Source organism: Pseudopipra pipra, chromosome 7, assembly GCF_036250125.1.
Source record: "Pseudopipra pipra isolate bDixPip1 chromosome 7, bDixPip1.hap1, whole genome shotgun sequence".
In the NCBI taxonomy this organism is placed as follows: domain Eukaryota; kingdom Metazoa; phylum Chordata; class Aves; order Passeriformes; family Pipridae; genus Pseudopipra; species Pseudopipra pipra.
Genome location: NC_087555.1, coordinates 32,522,847 through 32,541,561, shown reverse-complemented (window position 1 = coordinate 32,541,561; position 18,715 = coordinate 32,522,847). Strand labels below are relative to the sequence as shown.

The window sequence follows — 18,715 nt, the reverse complement described above, 5'->3', positions numbered from 1 at the left end:
TTGTATCTATTTCTAATATCCTGCCTCCTGAGAACAGTGAGTAGATTTTTAGGAATAAAGTATAACAGCGTAATACAGAGAGATCATTCCAGACATCATTGGTTGTGAGAGTTCCCCAACTGGAAAAGTACATGTAGACCTTTGTATTTAATAGACACTGAGACCTGCAGTAGAAAATTGCAAGTTCCTTTTCTAGCTCATTTTGTTCTCTGTAACAACCCTATTCCACATAGCTTGCCACCATTACAAGCATGCAGGGAACAGATCTAAATGCCTGGAGGAGGATGGGAAGCACTTGTTAAAAAAAAAAAATCCATAGATAACTCCTAAATTGGAGTACAAGATCATTAGTGCTCACTAATAATTCAAACTAATCTTCTGACTTACTATTAGAAATTTATTTTAAGGTGGGACTGGAATTAAAATGAGGCAGCAATTTTCTGTTTCAACTCAGAAAATACATTCCAGAGATGGGATTGTGGTAATGGAAAACTGTGAAGGCAACTGACAAATTATTGGATAAGTGACATATTGAAGTTTGTGGGTTTTGAAAAAAAAGCATGACTGGGAAGAAAATAGAACACTGAATAAGTTCGTAAAATCTGTATTTATTTTATTATTAGTTTTATAAATAGGTATAAATTGTAATTCCAGATTCAAGCAGCAATGAATGAAGTTCATCTGTAGATCCATCATTTGAAAATACACAGTACAATTCTCTGCCCATTTACCCTTCCTTAGCATACATTAGAAATAATCCCATGTCACCAGTACAATGCCCATGGGAGCGTAGGGCTATGAAAACTTGGGTCTTTTCTAGTTTTACCTAGGATAGCCTTTGAGGTTTTTTGGTTCTACATACTGGTTATATCTCAGATCCAGATAGAAAACAATAATGCACTCATCTTTGTCTAATTGGATCAAATTATAGTGTAAACCCAGAAGGATTAATCTACTTAAAATTGACATTGATTTGGCAGAAATACATTCATTTTTTTGTGGTTGCTTTAGCATTGCAGATGAAGAGAAGGATGTGCAAATAAAGAGATCTGTTTTGCCATCTGTAGTTTAAGTTCTTCCTGCCAATGCCACATGTAGCTTAAAGATGTTTATTAACTTTTAAAAGAATTTTACAGGGCCCTATTTACATTTGAAGTATTTTTCTGAAAAATAGAAAAATTATTAATTTTTAATTTGGCATGTTTCAAAATACTAGAAAAAACTATGCTCCCTTTCTGTTTCAGAAGAAAACAATTACGTTATCTTGTTCCCTGTGTCAGCTTAGTAGAAAGTCTTGAACTTTGTAATGCAAAGGAAGTTAGAATTTCTTAGAATTTCTTAAAATTTGTGTATTCTGCTACTGATGGGAATTACATCCTTTCACTTTTACTGTTGTAGATACTCCTTGAAGAAAGCCCATTCAGTGTTATGTACCTCTCAAAACCTTTCAAGGCTTGAGTCTGTACTGAAAACAGCTTGCTGGAAATTTCCCAGTGAAACTGTTCTTGATACAGTGCTATTTTTGACTGATATTTTTTTCCTGAAAATGTCTGCTTTCTAGGGAAAATTCTGGTGGTTACTTTAGGCTTCAGCTGAAATTCGTGTCAATCATGTACAGTTTTGTAGGCCAAAACTCGAAAATTTATGTGAGGAATATCTCAAACCAGCTGTAGTGGTGAGCACAGGGGAGGATTCCACATTTTTCATGAAGTGGGATGCTTCTTTGAAAGAAAATATGTCCCTGTGCTATGAGTATTATACATAGAAAGCCTTATGGAAGCAGAACTACCTGTAATCTTTTTGGCCTAAAATACACTTGTCCTCTTTGTTGCTTTTCATTCTTTATGTTAAGATAGATTGGCCATCAAAGTTAAGTAACATAAGCACTTCTGTCACTTTGCCAGCTTCAAATAGAAGCTGTGAGTTTGTGTGACATTTGAAGTAGAAATCATATCTGTTTGCAGTAGTTGCATCTGGTATCCATCAGTATGTTTCATTAGCAGCATCATGGTTCTACCTGATGGGAAATGGTTGAGGTTATTGAGCTGCTTCTGGAAATCTCAACCACTCAAGCAGCACTGAAAGGCAGCTGCCTTCTGTCAGTCATGGCACAAGTGGGTAGAGAGGCAAAACTGCACTTAAAACATAATAGGGCCTGTAATTATTTCTTCTCAGGACTTGTAAGTCCTTCCCTGTGTGCCACCATCCAGAAAGGTCTCCTCTTATTGTGTTTAATTTAAAATGGGTGAATTGCCTGACCATTTTGAATGATATTATGTATGCACAGGTATTGATGCCTCATTTTAGCTCTGTGGGTAAAACTGGATCTTGTGGTTTCCATAAAGATTTTTATGGATGATTCAAAAATCATAATAAAACTCACATATTTTTTTAACAAGATGGTCAAAATAACCATGACTTATTTTATAGGCTTCTTAACCGTATGTAGAGAAGTACTGGTATGTGATTTGTGAAGAAACTAAGCATCTGTGAAACTCATTTAAGATACAACATAAAAAGACTTTATTAGAATGTGAATCTTTACTTTACCTGAGGAAGCATTATGAAACACTCTCCAGTTATTCAGTTAAAGGTTTGTTTGCAATAACATGTAGCATTATATCCCCCTTAGCAAAAGCATCTTTTCACATTATTGAAGAAAAGCGTATTCAGAAGCTGTATTTAAAGGTACATCATCACCTTATGTCTTCTATTTTATGACATTCATGAAGTCTCTTGGATGTGTGCTTGGACTCAACATAGGTTCAACATTAGAAAGACTTACATGTCCCTAATCTAAATGAGGGACGGATTTTGCTCCATTGCTTATTTTGAGTAATACCCTATTTTGCAGCCAGTGGTGTAGAGCTCAGCCTGAGGGAAGTTGGACCCGCATTCCTTGTTTTGTGCTGGAAGCAATTCCCTTCATTGTAGCTGTTCTATGTTTTCTTTGTTTTTTGTGGTGTTTTTTTTTTTCCAAAATTGGCTTTCCTTTCACATGCATTATATATAAAGAGGAACAGAGAAGGGGGCTGTATAACAGCACAAAGCAGCGTGGTACCAGCTCAGACTGAGAGCTCCTCTTGCCCTCACAGAGACTAATGCCAGTGCTTCTGAAGGAACACAAAAGCAAGGTCAGTGCTCAGCTTCTCTGGGTATCCTCTTCCAGTCTCCAGTGATTTGCACCCAGGATGGTTTCTGAGCTAGAGGTGATGTGCTTTTGGTAGCTTCATGGCAATTGTTTCAGAAGAAGTAAACAAAAGTTGAAGAATAATTAGGTTTAATGATCTGATGATGGCATTTAAGATGCATTTTTAAATAATCTATGCTCTGGAGAATGCCTTAAGATACTTTAATGAACTCCAAGTTGTCAGTTCTTGACAGTGGGCTATGTTTACTTCTAACTATTTAATTTTTGCATTTCAGAGGAAAAATTTAAAAAACCCACAGAAGGAGCTGCTATTGCTATTTTCCCCAGTGATGAGCTCATTTTTAGAATTCCTGATACCTACCAGCCTGAGTGTATGTCCCTTTTCTATTCTCTTCTTGTCCAGACCCTCAGAATGGTGTACAGTTTTCACAGATTCTTTCCATTCCATCTAATTTGGGTGCTGACCCCATGTTGAAGAAGCCATGGTGGTCTGCTGATACCAGAAAACATTGGCAAAGCACCAGTGATAATGCAATGTACCAAAGCCTGTCCAGATGTAAAGCTACCATGTCCAGCTGATGTAGGGCATGAACTGTATGATCATCTTGCCTGTAAAAATATTAAATCTGAAAGTTATTGAGAAGTAGGGAGCTCAGCAAACTTTCAAAAAACTTTCTATGCAGTGTTAACACCTTTTGTTGAGAATCTTCTCAACATTAAAGGTCTTCCTCAAATTGCCCACAGAGCTCTTAGCAATGGCCTGTCATCGAAAGATTTCCATGCTTTTAGGAGTTTTCTTAATCTCCAAAAAATTTCTGTAAATTCTTTCTTATTTCTGTTTTCAGTTCTGGAAATCTTCCTCTACAAGAGGACTTCCAGGGGCCTCATTTTTGGCCCAGACTCAAGTCCACATGATGGGAGAGAGAGAAGGGGCTGTTTCAGTATTTCAAACTTTTGATTCTAGTCTGATTTTTCAGTGAAATGGCTGATAGTGAGTCTGTCTGTGTCCACTATAAAAACTAAGTAGCATTCTGTGAGCTTCTTTCTTTCCTGGCAAAGAGAGAGGAGCAAAAAAAATCAGAAACAGGCAAGGAATTTGGCTGGTCTGCCAGGAAGACTTTGCAAGCAAATGTAATTAAGCTCATATATAACTCTTTTCAGGCTTTAATGTTTTGCAGAATCATTTTTCATCTATTGAGTAGCACTGTCACAGCATCAGAGATTTAACTTTTACATATTTTCATTATGTAGTCTTGTGCAGCTCTCACTGATAACAGTCATTTGAAGTGTCAGTGCTGCTGATGAAATCAGATGGGCCATGAAGATGTTTGAAAGCCATCACTGAGATGTATAACGTATTTTTTTATTTTGCGGTTGCTTCATAAAAGTTTAAAAACAACACAAGATAATGTATATTCATTCATTCAATAATACAAATTGTTATGAAAGATACTTTTTAATTTGTATTATATTGCTTTAGGGATGAATTAGTTACGTTCACTAGTGAAAAATTAACATCCACAAAGCATTTGGTGGTGTACTCTGGATTTAGGACTAAGTTTTTGAGGATAGTTCAACATATCTGAGTCACAGAATTCTTCAAAAATCTGTCTTTAAGTGTCACAATAGGAGCTGCTCAGTATTGAGCAGTTTGAAAGGCAGGCCCTTTTGTGGTTTTCCAAAACTAAAAATTAGTGAGCTGTTTTAAAAATCTGTTTTCCACCTGATGTATTGCCTTTATCATGGATAAAGTCTCTATGAAGGAAGACCATAATCGATTAAAACTATTTTTCCTTTTAATTAAATGTGATACTGCTGGTGTGCTCCTACATCACTCTCCCAATTATTCTGAAAACAGCAGGAGATTGTATTTTCTTGGAAGTGTAGCCCTCAGTATTCATTTCTCTTGATTTTATGCAGTTGCTTTCATGGTTCCTTCCTAGATCTACACGAGGTAACAGTGGGCAAGACAAGTCCTTATGTCATTTTAAGAATATGACCTCAGAAGAAAAAATATTTTTCATCTTCCAGTTCTCCCTGAGCAAAAGCTGTAGCTTTCCTGTTTGATATACATTTTGATCCTACTTAATTTTCCTGTAATAATTAGGAGGGAATGACTTTTTAGTTTCTCAGAAAATGCTCAGAAAGGAAACAACACTACAAGATCCTTCAAAGTCCCTGTGAAATGGGTTACAAAATCAGGTCCTACATTAACCATACAGATGTAGACGGGAGACTCTTCAGACTTTTATTTTCAGGAAGTTCTTTTTTCTGTGGTGCTTCCAATTTACTCCATGTCTCTGCTGAAGAGCTTCTGCCTCTCCAACATAACCAGTCTTGCACAAATGTCTTTCTTCTGGCCAAGAGGCAACTAACAGAAGTCCTTTCTTATCCTGTGTTATTCTATGTTATATAATATCTATATTCCCTTATTTACTAACTCTTTCACTGTCAGTCTTTAGTTGAAGCATTTCCAGTCCATGTTAAATACACTGTTTAAAATCAGTTAGCTGCAGAAAATGGCATGGGCAGACACCTAACATGTTAACTTGCTTTTTTTCACTCTCAAGAGTAACAGTTAACCCAATCTATCTAGTATTTCACTATTCAAAAACAAAACAAAAAAATATGCCAGAGGAAGGATTGCCAAATTAAGAGACTACAGTACATGTGTTGCCTCCTTTTGGTGCATCAGAACCAAATATAATTGTTTGGGGTATTATTTACGTTTCCTGGATAATCTTCAGCAACTTCTAAAATCATTATGGCACATTAGCTCAAAAATGTGATGTAAAATGTAGGTGCCAGCTAGACGTGGCTCCCACATCTTATCTCCTTTTACCTATGGAGAGAATTGATTGGGATGCAGTAATTGTGTGAGGGAAATCAGAGTCACTTGTTGCCCTTTTAAAAGACTGCATATCATGTTTTGCTCTTGCAGTTCAGCCAGGCCCTGTAAGATTAAGGTGCTCAATATGACTTTCAGTCCTTCTTTGATTCTGAGTGACAAGGAGAAGGTAATGAGGACCACATAAACATAGGCTGCTTCGCTTTTGACAAGAACCAAGAAATATAAATAGACATTTATCTGTAAGTAGTTTCTTACTTGCTATCAAGTAAGGCCCATTAGAGATGAAGATATTTAACATAAATGACCATGGTAATGCTCTTAGTTCAAAAACAAATAGGCAAAACCCATAGAGGAGGAATATTCCCAAATTTCTGAGAGTATTAGAAACACTACAGAAGAAAAAATAATTAAAATGACTTGTCAGAGGACTGCTAACTACAACAGACTTAAATAACAAATGGACATATAAAAAAAAAATCAATATCAGAAACACAGAAGATAGAGATGGAGAAGATATATGGGGTCATATTCTGCATCTCCTGCTAGGGTACAATTGTTCACTGCAGTATATCTTTTAGCTAGTGTAGCCTTAAATTGTTCAAAGCAAAGGAAATTCCTCTGCTTCCTTTGGGAGTGTCTGCCACAGACTGAAGATCTTGCAGTCAAGGGATATTTCCAGACATTTAACCTAAATTATGCTCATTTTCCAACCATTAGTGCTGAATTTCCCTCCTTGGTGTTTATAGCTCTCAGAAGGACCTTGCCATCATAGTCCCTTTGACATTGTTTGCCCATTATGCAAACAAAAGGGAAGTCTCTGGAAACCAATAGAGGGCAGGGGGTGCTGGTACATCCTAGTTGCTAGGATAGCAATGTGCAGGCATCTACACTTGCATATTTCTCTGTTCCATGGTTAGTACAGCACCTTTCCAGTAGGATGAATAAGCTGGAGGGCTATGTGGGACCACAGTGCTTCCAAACCAATTACTTTAAGGTATCTCTGACTGGCATTATTTTGGGAAGTGTACACTTACCCAAAATGGGACGTGCAGAACCAGGGCATAACAAGGAAAATAAAGGCATGGCTCTTGCCATCCAAGTTTTTCAGGATGCTCTGAGAGATGGGTATCTCTGAGAAATTCTTAAATCTTAATAATAAAAATAAAAATAATAATAAATCTGTAAGAATAAATGATACATTTTGATTGACACGGTCTTGTATGAAGCAATTAACAAAGCATAAGTATGGGAAGGCCAAATTTCTGTGGAGTGCAGGTTTGTGTCAGAAATACAGTACACTACTCAATCCCTCATATTAGTACTCCTCAAACTTTCTGTAGGCCTTCAAACTAAATCATTTAAAAATTCAAGCTGTAATCACTGAGACATGCCTGTCTTATTCATTATCACACCATTACTCTGAAGCAAGACAGTGTCAATGTTTTGGCACCTGTTGGTTGGTTTCACTGCACTTGGATGTGGTATTTCATTGTATTCAGTTAGACAGACATAGTTTAAAAAGCATACAAGTGACAGATAACAGCATACTCACAAAATGCAAAATGTTTTCCTTTCCTTGAAGCCTTCCCTTTAAAAGGCTCTTTTTTCCCACTGTCTGTAAACATCAGCAACACCTATTTCCCTGTGTCTTAGAGTCTTGCTGCCAGATGAGGACACTGGACAGTGGGATTGGAACCTTCCCCCTCCCTGACTCGGGGAACCGATCTACGGGGCGGCACATTTCTAAGCCAGAATCAACGTTGGAAACAGAAGCCCTTGCAGCATCTGAGCAAGTTCCTCCTTCAGCTTCTTCAGTAAAAGCCAAAACTCTTGAGCGAGAAGTGCCTTCAACAGCTAAGAGCCAGGAGTCTGTGGAAAGCATAATTAGTCACTCAACATCCGATCCGGCCATGACTGCCAAAGGTGTACGACCTTTTCAAAGTCGCCTTCCAAAACCAGCTTCCTCAGGTAAAATGTCAATTATACCAAAAATTACTTTATTTCTGGCCTGTCGTCTGTTTTCATTAGCAGAAATCTTATAATAATGGCAATTGATAGCAGAAATGTTAAATGCAGAGCAGAAGATACTCTTTTTATGAACGCATAAGGTTAACAAGTTTGTGACCTGAGCCATATGGAAGTTTTGTTGCACGTAATGCTTATCTGAGGAAGAAAAATTAGTTTAGTACTTAAATCCTTTTCTCAAGAAACAGTACTTGAAGAAAAAACATATGCCAGCCTTGGAATTTGACTTGAATAAGAATGTGGGTGTTCAGCAACATTCAGGATCAGACTTTGTGGCAAAGTACAAAGCATAGCCATGTTGTGACACAGAAAAGATATATTCATAAAGACTGGCTTTTGATACCAGATTTGAACTAAAGACTCATTTGGCCTCAATGCATAAATTCTGTCCCAATGAATATACGGCCTTGACCTCAAACAAAACTCTCGTTACTTTACTACATCACACAAATACATTTCTATATACGAACATAAAATACCTTACTTTCACTTGTGAGCTAAGTGTGTGTTTAAGCTATAAAATAAAAGCTGACAAAGGAATGAAAGTACTGGCAATCCATCAAAGCTCCAGCAAATAACTTGGTATTAGTAAGTAGTTCCATTGAACTCTGTGCATTTTTTTATAAAAACATATTGACTATATAAGTTTTTGAAGTCTTTTTGAGTTATTAATATATATGTTAATAACATTAGAAATCACATAGCATTTATAACAGGAGAATTTCCATAGTCAGCATGACAGATACAGTACAAAACACAGTAGAAGTAATTAGTTTAATAGAGAAGAGTAAGTACTGTTTTATCTTGACCAAGTGCAATGTCACATATTTATTGGGGTTATGGTGGTTAGCACTTTGTCAGTGTATTTGTTGCTCCTATAAAAGTAGAGAGTTTTTAACTTGCATAAATCTGTATCACTCTATAAGAGAGATTCTGTGTAATTAGCATGTAAGGTTAAATATCAAGTTTGAGCTTAGTTTAAGACCATCAAATATGTGTTCTGCTAATGAGCTGACTTATATTGAGCCTGGGAGGAAAGAAGCCTCTCTTATATGTTTCATAGGATGCATAAGAGAAGGATTCTAATTAAACATCTTAGAATTCAGTTGATTTAGCAATATTCCCAGTGCAGTATTGCAATAGTGTAATAGACTGCAAATACACACTGTATGCTTCATTGCAGACTCCCCTGTTTTTTTCAAATCAAAGCTAAATAAAATACACTTTAATACTTAGTATTTTTAAAATAACTGTACTGGTAATTAATGGTACAGCTTAGAAGGATTCAGAAGGGAAATCCTAGTTATAGATTATGTGCTACATGCTTGAATAGCCACATGTGTGACCTCAATTCAGCAGTGTGCTATAGAGTAGAGCCCATGATTAAACACTGTCATTATAACAAATTGAACAGAAGCTGCAAGCATTGAATTGCTTCATAAGAAGTCAGTAGCAGTAAGATTGTTCTGATCTTAATGCTAATATTCACTGCACCAACCTTGTAAGGTTTGTATCTTAATTAAATTGTCATAAAGAGATGTTTAAAAAAATAGTATACATCAGACTGTGGGGTCAACTCATTCTTTACTAGAATATTTTCATTCTATTCTTCTCTCCCTTACTTTCTCATCCAAATTACAATTATCACTTTATTTCATATACACCATATATCTTCTTTGATGTTCTGATTTTGCATAGTACAAGTATAGCAAATAAAGAAGCTGGCTTTCTGCTAGAAAGGTACTTCCAATTATATTTATGTTAAAAGACTGTTCTCTGAGAACATAAAATAGCAAAGCAGATCCTACAATGCCAAGTAGTTATTGATTGTTGTTTCTTTTTTGAAAGAGTGTATATTTTAAAACTAATGGAGGGATTTAAATTCATGTCTTCCTCTTCTCTTGTTAACTGGAAATGGTTTTGGATCAAATTCTGCCATTGTAGTTAGAATTATTCCAGTAAGTTAGTAAGTTGTTCCTTTGAGTAGTAGGATATTATTTGACATAATGAAAGTATCATGACTTGCCCCCAGTTTTTACTGAATTATAATTGAAACACTATCATGAAGATGCTGATGAGACCTGCAATTTAAATAATGTCTCCCTTAACTCAGGAATAATTAACCTTGCAAAGCAAAGTGAACAAGAACCAAGTTCTGTGACCTCTGCCTCATTAGAGCACACCGAAGAGACTGTAGAAAATAGAAAAGTTCTTCCAGAGTGGACCACCAAGAAAACTACTAAAGCAAAGGTATAAGTTAAGAAGTGGCATCTGTTAAATGAGATAGGTATTGTGGCCAATGCATAGGTATCAGAAATGGCTAATGTTTTTAACATAGTGGAAATAGTAACTAGCAATCTAACAGCTATATTCACTTTCTTAACCTTCATTTGCAATCTCATTATTTATTATTATTATTATTATTATTATTAATAATAATAATAATACAGCACCTAATAATAATAATACAGTACTTTGTCCTCATAGTTTACAAGCATGTTTTAATTAAAATCCTCACAGGTGTTTTTAAACAAGGAAATGGAGACCTTTTACCCTGTTTTTCTCTTACAGAAAGTTGACCTTGTTTGTTGCTTTTCCTGACATTTAGATTCATTTTTTCCCTAGCCTAGGTTTTCTTGTCTGTATGTCTGTGTAGTGTGAGGGCTTGAGCAGATATGCTCTGAATGTATTTTGAATGGGAAAATATTCTTAAATGTTTCTGTGGGGTTCTGGTTAATCCTGTGATGATCTGTCTGTTCCTCAGTCTTTTCATGAAAACTGCAGAAAGACCAAACATGCAAATGCATACACATGTGTGAAAGCTGCTGTAGCTGATTGCCAAGTTTTTCATATTCAGCAATGTCAGACTGTCAAATCCTGTGAGAAGTGCAGGGTCAGCAGGGTAGCAAAGAGAAAAAACCTGAATAAAGTGGGTGTTAAGCAGGCCACCTGGCAGACTGCTGGCTAATAAACCTTACTCTACAAGAGGCTAAAACATTTTGTTATGTAGCCTTCTTGCATGTCTGCTTTATCCATTACTTACTGAGCTGGGGCATCTCACATTTTTATGTGGCCCATGCTCTGAATACTTAGAACAGAAACAGAGGTAGAATTACTTGTCTTATATATGTCATTGACCAACTGGTAGTGAATCCTCTGTAGTGCAATAGTGTTGGCTTACATGTAACAACCACACAAGTATAGTCTTCACCCTGAGACAGTCTTAACTGACCACTCCCAAAACCACCTTAACACCATACATGTGTTACTGCTAATTAGTCTATCTAAGAGTCAGAAGGTCAGTGTGGGTGTTGCTGGCATGTGAATGTGTCTAAAATCTTTTGGGACTACAGCTGACTTGCAGTCTCTAGTGCTGAGCATACATGGCTGGTATCCTCAGGTCTGGTTCCCTCTCCACAGGGATGTGAATCCTTATAAATGAATGTCCTTCTGCATCCGTTAAAATCTGCAGCATGGATGGCAAGATGTGGAAATTAATATCACTCTTTGAGAAACAGAATTAAAACCCCTTTCGAGCCACTGATAGGCAGCTGAGGTTGGGATAGTAGGGGGTATTTGAACGTGGCATTAACTCAGCAGTATCAGGCTTAGCTTCCCCCTACCCAGTTTGTGGGTTTTATTGTATTGAGCTGCTGCTTCTAAAAGGTTTAAGCCTTCAGGCCTTCCATGATTATGAGCTGTCCAGAGCTGTCAGCACTCCTCTTTACTTCCAGAAGAAAATCTTCCTGAAAAAGAAATGGCATAGGAATCAGCTGGGAATTAAGGCTCTCCAATACTATAATGTAAATGCCAGGACAAAGGACATGAATTTAGGAAAAATTTAGGATTTACTGGTATAGAAAGCATGAGTATTGCCTACTTGCCATCCTAATTGTCTCTAGAGTTGCTTGCAGTAAACCATTTGTGGTATGATAATTTTGCACGTTACAAATAGACTGTGTTTAACGTACTTGAGAACTTTTAGAATTTAACTTGGTCAGTAAAAGTATGTGAAAATGTTGGTAGATTTGAAAAAAAAAATGTTACAGTGAAAAACAACATAAAATCTGGACTGTTTCTTGGTAGATTGACTCAGGAGACTTAGCAGGACAAGAATGTGTTATTTCCCCAATGTCAGACTGATGATAACTTACTCAAAGGAGAGGTGTTTAGCTAAACTGGTAATGCAGACTTTTTCCAGTTGAACTATTCATTTATACTGCACGATGAGTATGAAATGTTCTACTCCTAGTACTATCTTCAGCATTATTTTGATATATGTGCATCATCTGATTACTGTGATACCCTTATTTGTGCAGGACAAAGCTCTGAGGGTGTGCACTTACTCTACAAGCAGCACTGACACTGAGCCAGAGCCAGAGTATGAAACAAGTTATTTTAGAACTGCAGAGGAGACTTTTCTGGAGTTAACAAAGAACAACAAACAAGGTAATTGAAAATTTGTACATAAAAATGTATATCCCTCATCTCCACTCTGACTCAGCAGGAGACAGTGTCCTTCATTAAACTTTCTGTCTAGTTTTCACTTTCTAACATCAAATCTTTCTTCAGTCTAATTTTCCATTAGCTTTTTATTACTTTTTGCTTTTTATTATGTGTATATCTGTTTTTCCCTTTCTTCCACAGTTTTTGCTAGCAGAGGCTTACTTTGTGGGGTTTTATGCATAAATCTCTACAATGTAAATAAAAATAATTACAAAATTGAAAGGTGACTATAAAGGTAGCTTTCTTTTTTTTGTTTGTAATTATATAGCCAGTTGAAATAATGCAGTGATCAAGACCACAATTTTCCAGCCTCTGCATCAAAGTGATGTTGGTTATGGTGCCATAGTGATGTCTCTCTCCTTGCCCTCTGTTTATATATTGCTGTTTTCAAGCACCAAAGCTTTTTGTGAGAACCGATAGCAATTTGGAATTTACTGAATTCCTGAAGATAAAAATACATTAAGAGAAGTTCTTAAGATCACAGTTTCTGTGTGTTTAATAACTCATGCTGCAAGCCACCTTTCAGTGCAGATGTGTGCCCTCAGGGAGGGGAGGAGAGGGCGGCTCCTATCCTTGCTGGTGCAGCTTCCCTGGAGGAGATAAATTCTGGCAAGTGCAAAGGCCAGTGCAAGGTCTCTGCACCGCTGAGGCCCTAAGAGCTTGAGCAGTTCTTGAGTGATTCACAGGATTTGTGCTGACCCTTGCACAGCCGTGAGCATGACCTGGCAGAGATTAACCTACAGCAGATACCGCGGTGACGATTGCATTAAAAACACCGTGGACGGCTGGACAGGCACGCTGTGCTCTTCAGTGTCTGCTGGGAGTTGGGCTTAAGCAGCTGGCATTTTCAGAGCTAATCCATTTTTTGTGATTCCATGAAAAAGAGAGAGCTTGGGACCGCTTATTCACATTACTTCTGTAACTTCCTGGTTTTAATCTGTATGAAATATTTCAAGTCATTTAACTCAGCCCATAAACACTTCTTTTTATAGATTCTGCTGTTTACAAATCATGTTCTAATATAAGAAAGGTGTGGGTTTTTAAAGAGTTAGATAAGCATTTTTTTTTCTGTATAGATCACAATTTGCAAAAAAAAAAGGATTTTATCATGTGTTACCAGTTGCATTAAACAGCAGCAGATTCCAAGTTTAATGATACCTAAGTATGACTTGATGTCACCATTTTACATAGAAGGTCATTAATTTTGTGTATATGTCTAACTTTTGGGTTAGTAACAGAACTAAAATACTTAATTGTTGTTGAGACAAATAGAAAAGAAGATTATAACATATTATTGCAAGAGCATTTCTGCTATAGTCATTCCTCATGGTCAGGATTTCTGTTCTGTGCTCTATAAATGCAGTTCTCACATTGTATTAATAACCATACTTTATCCCATCCTGTGTTCAAAGATCTTGGCGTCTTTATGCGCGCAAGTGATATAACCTCAAAACATCCACATGAGGCTGAGGCAGGGGCTCCAGCAAACCAATTCACAGAGAATATTTTTATAGGAATAGTTAATTATATTTATTAGCTGAGTCCCCAAACTCACTGGTTGCACAATTATAATCTCGGAGTGATTTTCATTTTTCATTTATAAGCAGGGAACAGAAAGACTGAGTGCCCAATGCGAAGGCTATGAAGAGTCAATGATAAGACCTTCATTGATTTAGTGGGCTTTGGATAAGATTCCCAGTGCGTTGCCCAATGTTATGGAGAAGGTCAGTAGAGTAGCAGGGAATATGCCAAATAGTCCAGATTCTTCTCTTTCGATCATGAAAAGGTTTTGATTTGAATTTCATAAATTATTTTTTATCCTGATGTGATTCTGTTGGAGGCATTGGAGGCAGAGGCTCTCCTAATGCTGTAGGTTATAGGGCAGAGATGAAGTTTGTGTAATGAAGTGCAAGGAAATAAACTTAATGCCTCAGCCTCATGTGGATGTTTTGAGGTTATATCACTTGTGCGCATAAAGACGCCAAGATCTTTGAACACAGGATGGGATAAAGTATGGTTATTAATAAGCGTCTGTCTTCATTTTCATAAGCTGCAGAAAATTTCTTTGGTTTTGTTTCGATCTTCTGAATGAGTTTTGAGCCTTGGACTTCAGAAACTGTGGTTTTATTCCTAATTACTTTGTGCTACAGTAGGATCTATAACAAATGGGTAGCACCTCTTTCTTACCTTACTAGTGTATTTTTATGCTCTTATATTCATTAACTAAAAATGTAGTGAAAAGGAAAGAACTATCAGACTTAGCACATCTGCTATGTAAGGCTATTAAAAGACAAGAACAAAGCCTTACTGCAAATAAATAAGTAGGGTCCCCTAGATCTGCCAGATTAACCATCTTGTCTATAATTTAAAAAGAAAGGAAAATAATGTTGGTTTTTGCATGCCATCTCCTTCACCTCTAATATTGGTATGAACAATCTCCTGTATATGCATTGACTGGAGAATTAGGAGATAGTATTTTTAATGGTTTTATTGCATTGAATTGCAGATACCTTAAAACATTTGAAATATATCTAAAATTTGTAAAAATACATTACAGTCTATGTAGACTGCTATAATGATATTATTTGTTACATCTCTTACAGCCGAGCAGGAAAACCAAAATCAGAGGAAGTCATTTCTGGGGAACCCAATGTCAATTTTGGATTTATACCAACACAGTCTCTATGGCCATTTTGGAGAGGATGGACCTGAACAATTAACACATTACAGTTTAATTGAGAAGCTGAGTGGATCTTCCAGTAAAGACAGCAAGGGCAAGGAGAACCCAAGTGTAAGTTACTGTAATTTTTATATTACTTTTCATTTTGTTCATTATCTGCCTTTTGGTTTTTCCTCAGTGTTGATTGATTACTGAAACCTGGCAGACTAGAAAATAACAACATGACCTACAAAAGAGTAAAGATCTAAATATTTTTAGAACAGAATGTTACATTTGGATCCTCACCTGTCATAGAATTAGACTTCCAAAACTGACAAGTAGAGACAGTCTAGCACTTCACCATTAGTAAGGAACTGAAATTTAAAAGCTAGCAAGAAAACACAAAATTTATCTTTTAAGGCTGCTCCTTCACATGTAATTAGATAGTTTGTATAGCACAACATGTAGTAAATGACTTAAACTTCTAAAGATGTATTCCTGAAAATTCAAATGAAATTATGCTACAGAAGTCAACTATCTTCTCATCTCTTTTGAAATAACTTTTGGTGTTAGCTATGGAATTCCTGATTTCAGAGCTTTAAACATTATTGTGACGAAGATCATTCCTAATCTGATTGGTGGATCTTGATGCTTAACTGAAACAATTTTTTTCTTCTCTTACTTCGTGTGAATCCACTTGCTTTTCTGTCTCTAAAAGTATTGAATCTGACATCACACAGTCTCAGCAAGCCTGAAAAGCAACTTCTGAACCTGTTCTTTTCCTCCTATTTTCTCGTGCCTTCTCTTCTCATCCTCTGACCCTCTCACCCTCTCTCCTTTGATCTAACAAGCCAATTTTTTTTTTTAAAATAGGGGCCCCTAATCATGATCCACTGTAATCATTTCACCTCCGTGTTCAGTCTCTTTTCCCAGCTCTTCTTTTTAGACAGAAAGTCTTTTGTTTCTATGTGGAGCACTCAGCACATTTTGGGTATGTTATAGTATAAACAAAGGTGGTAGCAGAAAATAATGAATCAGCTGCTGGTTTGTAACACCCTGATGTAGTGCATAAATGAGAAAGAGTTTTTATCTTTTCCCACACCCCAGTTTTCAGTTTCAGAAAATGACTGTGCCTTGTAACTTTGAGGTGCTTAACTCTAACCAAAGATAGAGTTTTACAGCTTTTAGGAATCTGGGCCAAATATGCAGAAGGAATATGAAGAAACAAACTGTCTGTACCTCTGCTTATTTCAGCTCTGTTGGCATGAAAGTTCTGCTTAAGTGAATATTAAATTGACTCACAAACTTCAAAAAGAAAATCCTGACATGTATGTGCCTTATTTCCCAATCAACCAAATTTCATTAGTACCTAGAATATGATTTAATTTTAATATATTTCGGTCATGTTAGAAAGAACAATTTTAAATAATCTGGCTTCATAGTTGGGAAGAAAGAAAGAAAAAGGCAGCAGAAGGGTGTTTAAAAGGATACATGAAGGAAAACAAATTGAGCATCCACTTAGTTCCTCATCTTGAACATCCAGAAATTCATAGCCTAATTATGCACAGGAGATGAATTATATATGTATGTATATGCATATATATAAAATCGCATAAAAATCAGTTCTGCCTTCTGAAGGCCAAGGTCTTGTGCTATTAACAGAGCAATTAGATTTGTTTCCACTGTAGAAAAGTGGCTCGGAGTTGTATCTACTTTTAATTAATTCTTTTCATGCAGTCCTTGCATATGACATCTCTGCAAAGTACCCAATCAGCCTCAAAGCCTAAACAAAGCCCATTGAACTGGCCTTAGGATCCTTGCAAAACTCCATCATTAAACTAAAAGGCAACAAGTGTAACTCAGCACTAGCATTTTTCATGCACTATGTTTGGGAGCTCTGGAGTTTACTTTTTAAGGATCAGAAACAGCTCTCAACACAGGGTGGCCTCTCGGTGAACAGTGAAAGCTCAGTAAAGCACTAGAGATTTGCCTATTAGTATTAAACTTTTCAGAATGACAAATGAGAGGCAGTAACCATGAAAAGCAGGTTGTCCTGAACTCCTTGTTTGAACCAGCACAGCAAATTTTTTTGAGTTGTAGGTTGTCCAACCTAGGAAAATCCACAGTCTGATTAAATTAGAACTGTGTGATCGGGAACAACACCCACAAAAAAAAGGGGAGCACCAGAAACAGAGGCACTTATGGCCAACAAATCTTAAAAAAAACCAAAACCAAACAACAAAACTATAAATTTTGAGGGTGGAATAATGCAGCTTTCATGTAGAATATTTGCCATTTTGAAAAATGAAATGCAATGTGCTTTGAAATTAATTTCCAAGTGGTGTTTGTGAAGCCTTTAACAAAGAAAGCAGATGTGTGTCAAAAAAGTGTCATGGTGGGCAGAATGAGTTTACACTGCTTGTCAGAAGAGCAAGTGTGCTGTGTCAGTCCCTCAGCCCAATTAAATTGGGCTGTACAGCACTAGGACAGTACTGGGGGCTCTAATGAGACAGTCTGGCAGGAAGCTTTGTTAACCCAGACTTGTCATTTGATTTATCTCCTTCTCAACCAACATATTCACCAGTCTTACCTCCAAAGTTTATACACAAGTTTTATCAGCAAAAAAGTACTGCACAGGAGTTTCAGAAGAGAAACAACCAATGGGCAATTAGTACGATAAAGACACACTGAAGGGAGAATTTGAGGAATGAAAAAAGGCTTTTTCATGTTGACAGGAGAAATATTTATTGTTACAGTTTCTTACCTTCCAGGTCTTAAACAGCATCCTGGTCAAATTCTCTTGACACTAAGACCAATTTTATGTTACTTTTATTTTGACCCAGGAAACATATTCTGAAATAATGCCATCCTTTTGTACACTGCAGAATCATGGACAAGAAAAACAATTCGCAATTTCAAAGAAAGAAATAAGATGCATTGACTCATAGATTTAAAACTGTCAAATTAATAGCTATGGTTTATTTTCCTCAAGTAGGATTTTCAAAACAAGAAACATTAATTTTTATATGTATCAAATGACTTAATTTTATTTGAACAGTAACTTCTCTGATTTAATAAGCAATATGCAACGCCTGATCCAAAGTCCACTGCACTCAGCCCATGGGAGACACTTCGTCAGTGAAACTTCAATGAGCCCTGCATTAAACAGCTGTTCTTCCTTGCAGCAGTAACTTCTTGAGCACTTTACCCACATCATGATTGCTACCACATTTTTACAATGAAAAAACTATTTCACATTTCATCATTTACTTTACTATTTAGACTTTAAAAGCTAGTGGGTTTTTTATCTTATAAGAATTCAGAAAACAAGATAAATTTCCCTCCCCTAGGCCCATTGCTTATTAGCATATTTTATGATCAAATAAAAAGCAACACAAGACTTTTTCTTGTCTTTGTTTCCTTGAAGTAACTGGGTTGGTCAAAGATTTTATTTCTTAGTCATCCTTATGGTCCCAAAGCATTATGAAAAATAGGTTTACTTCCCTGTCCTTAGCCAACCATC

General features: G+C 36.5%; 1 protein-coding gene across 9 annotated transcripts in view; it reads left to right on the top strand.

Annotated features, from left to right (window-relative positions):
* The window catches only part of NCKAP5 (NCK associated protein 5), a 395,107-nt gene that overhangs the window by 353,981 nt on the left and 22,411 nt on the right, over positions 1-18,715 (top strand). For 8 of the 9 annotated variants that reach the window (XM_064661544.1, XM_064661543.1, XM_064661545.1 and 5 more), the window contains 4 exons: positions 7,656-7,970; positions 10,141-10,277; positions 12,347-12,476; positions 15,137-15,324. In XM_064661544.1, the coding sequence (XP_064517614.1) occupies positions 7,656-7,970; positions 10,141-10,277; positions 12,347-12,476; positions 15,137-15,324 (770 nt within the window). Of the gene's footprint in view, positions 1-7,655; positions 7,971-10,140; positions 10,278-12,346; positions 12,477-15,136; positions 15,325-18,715 lie in introns of those variants that run through there. The other variant, XM_064661550.1, reaches the window with a different exon arrangement.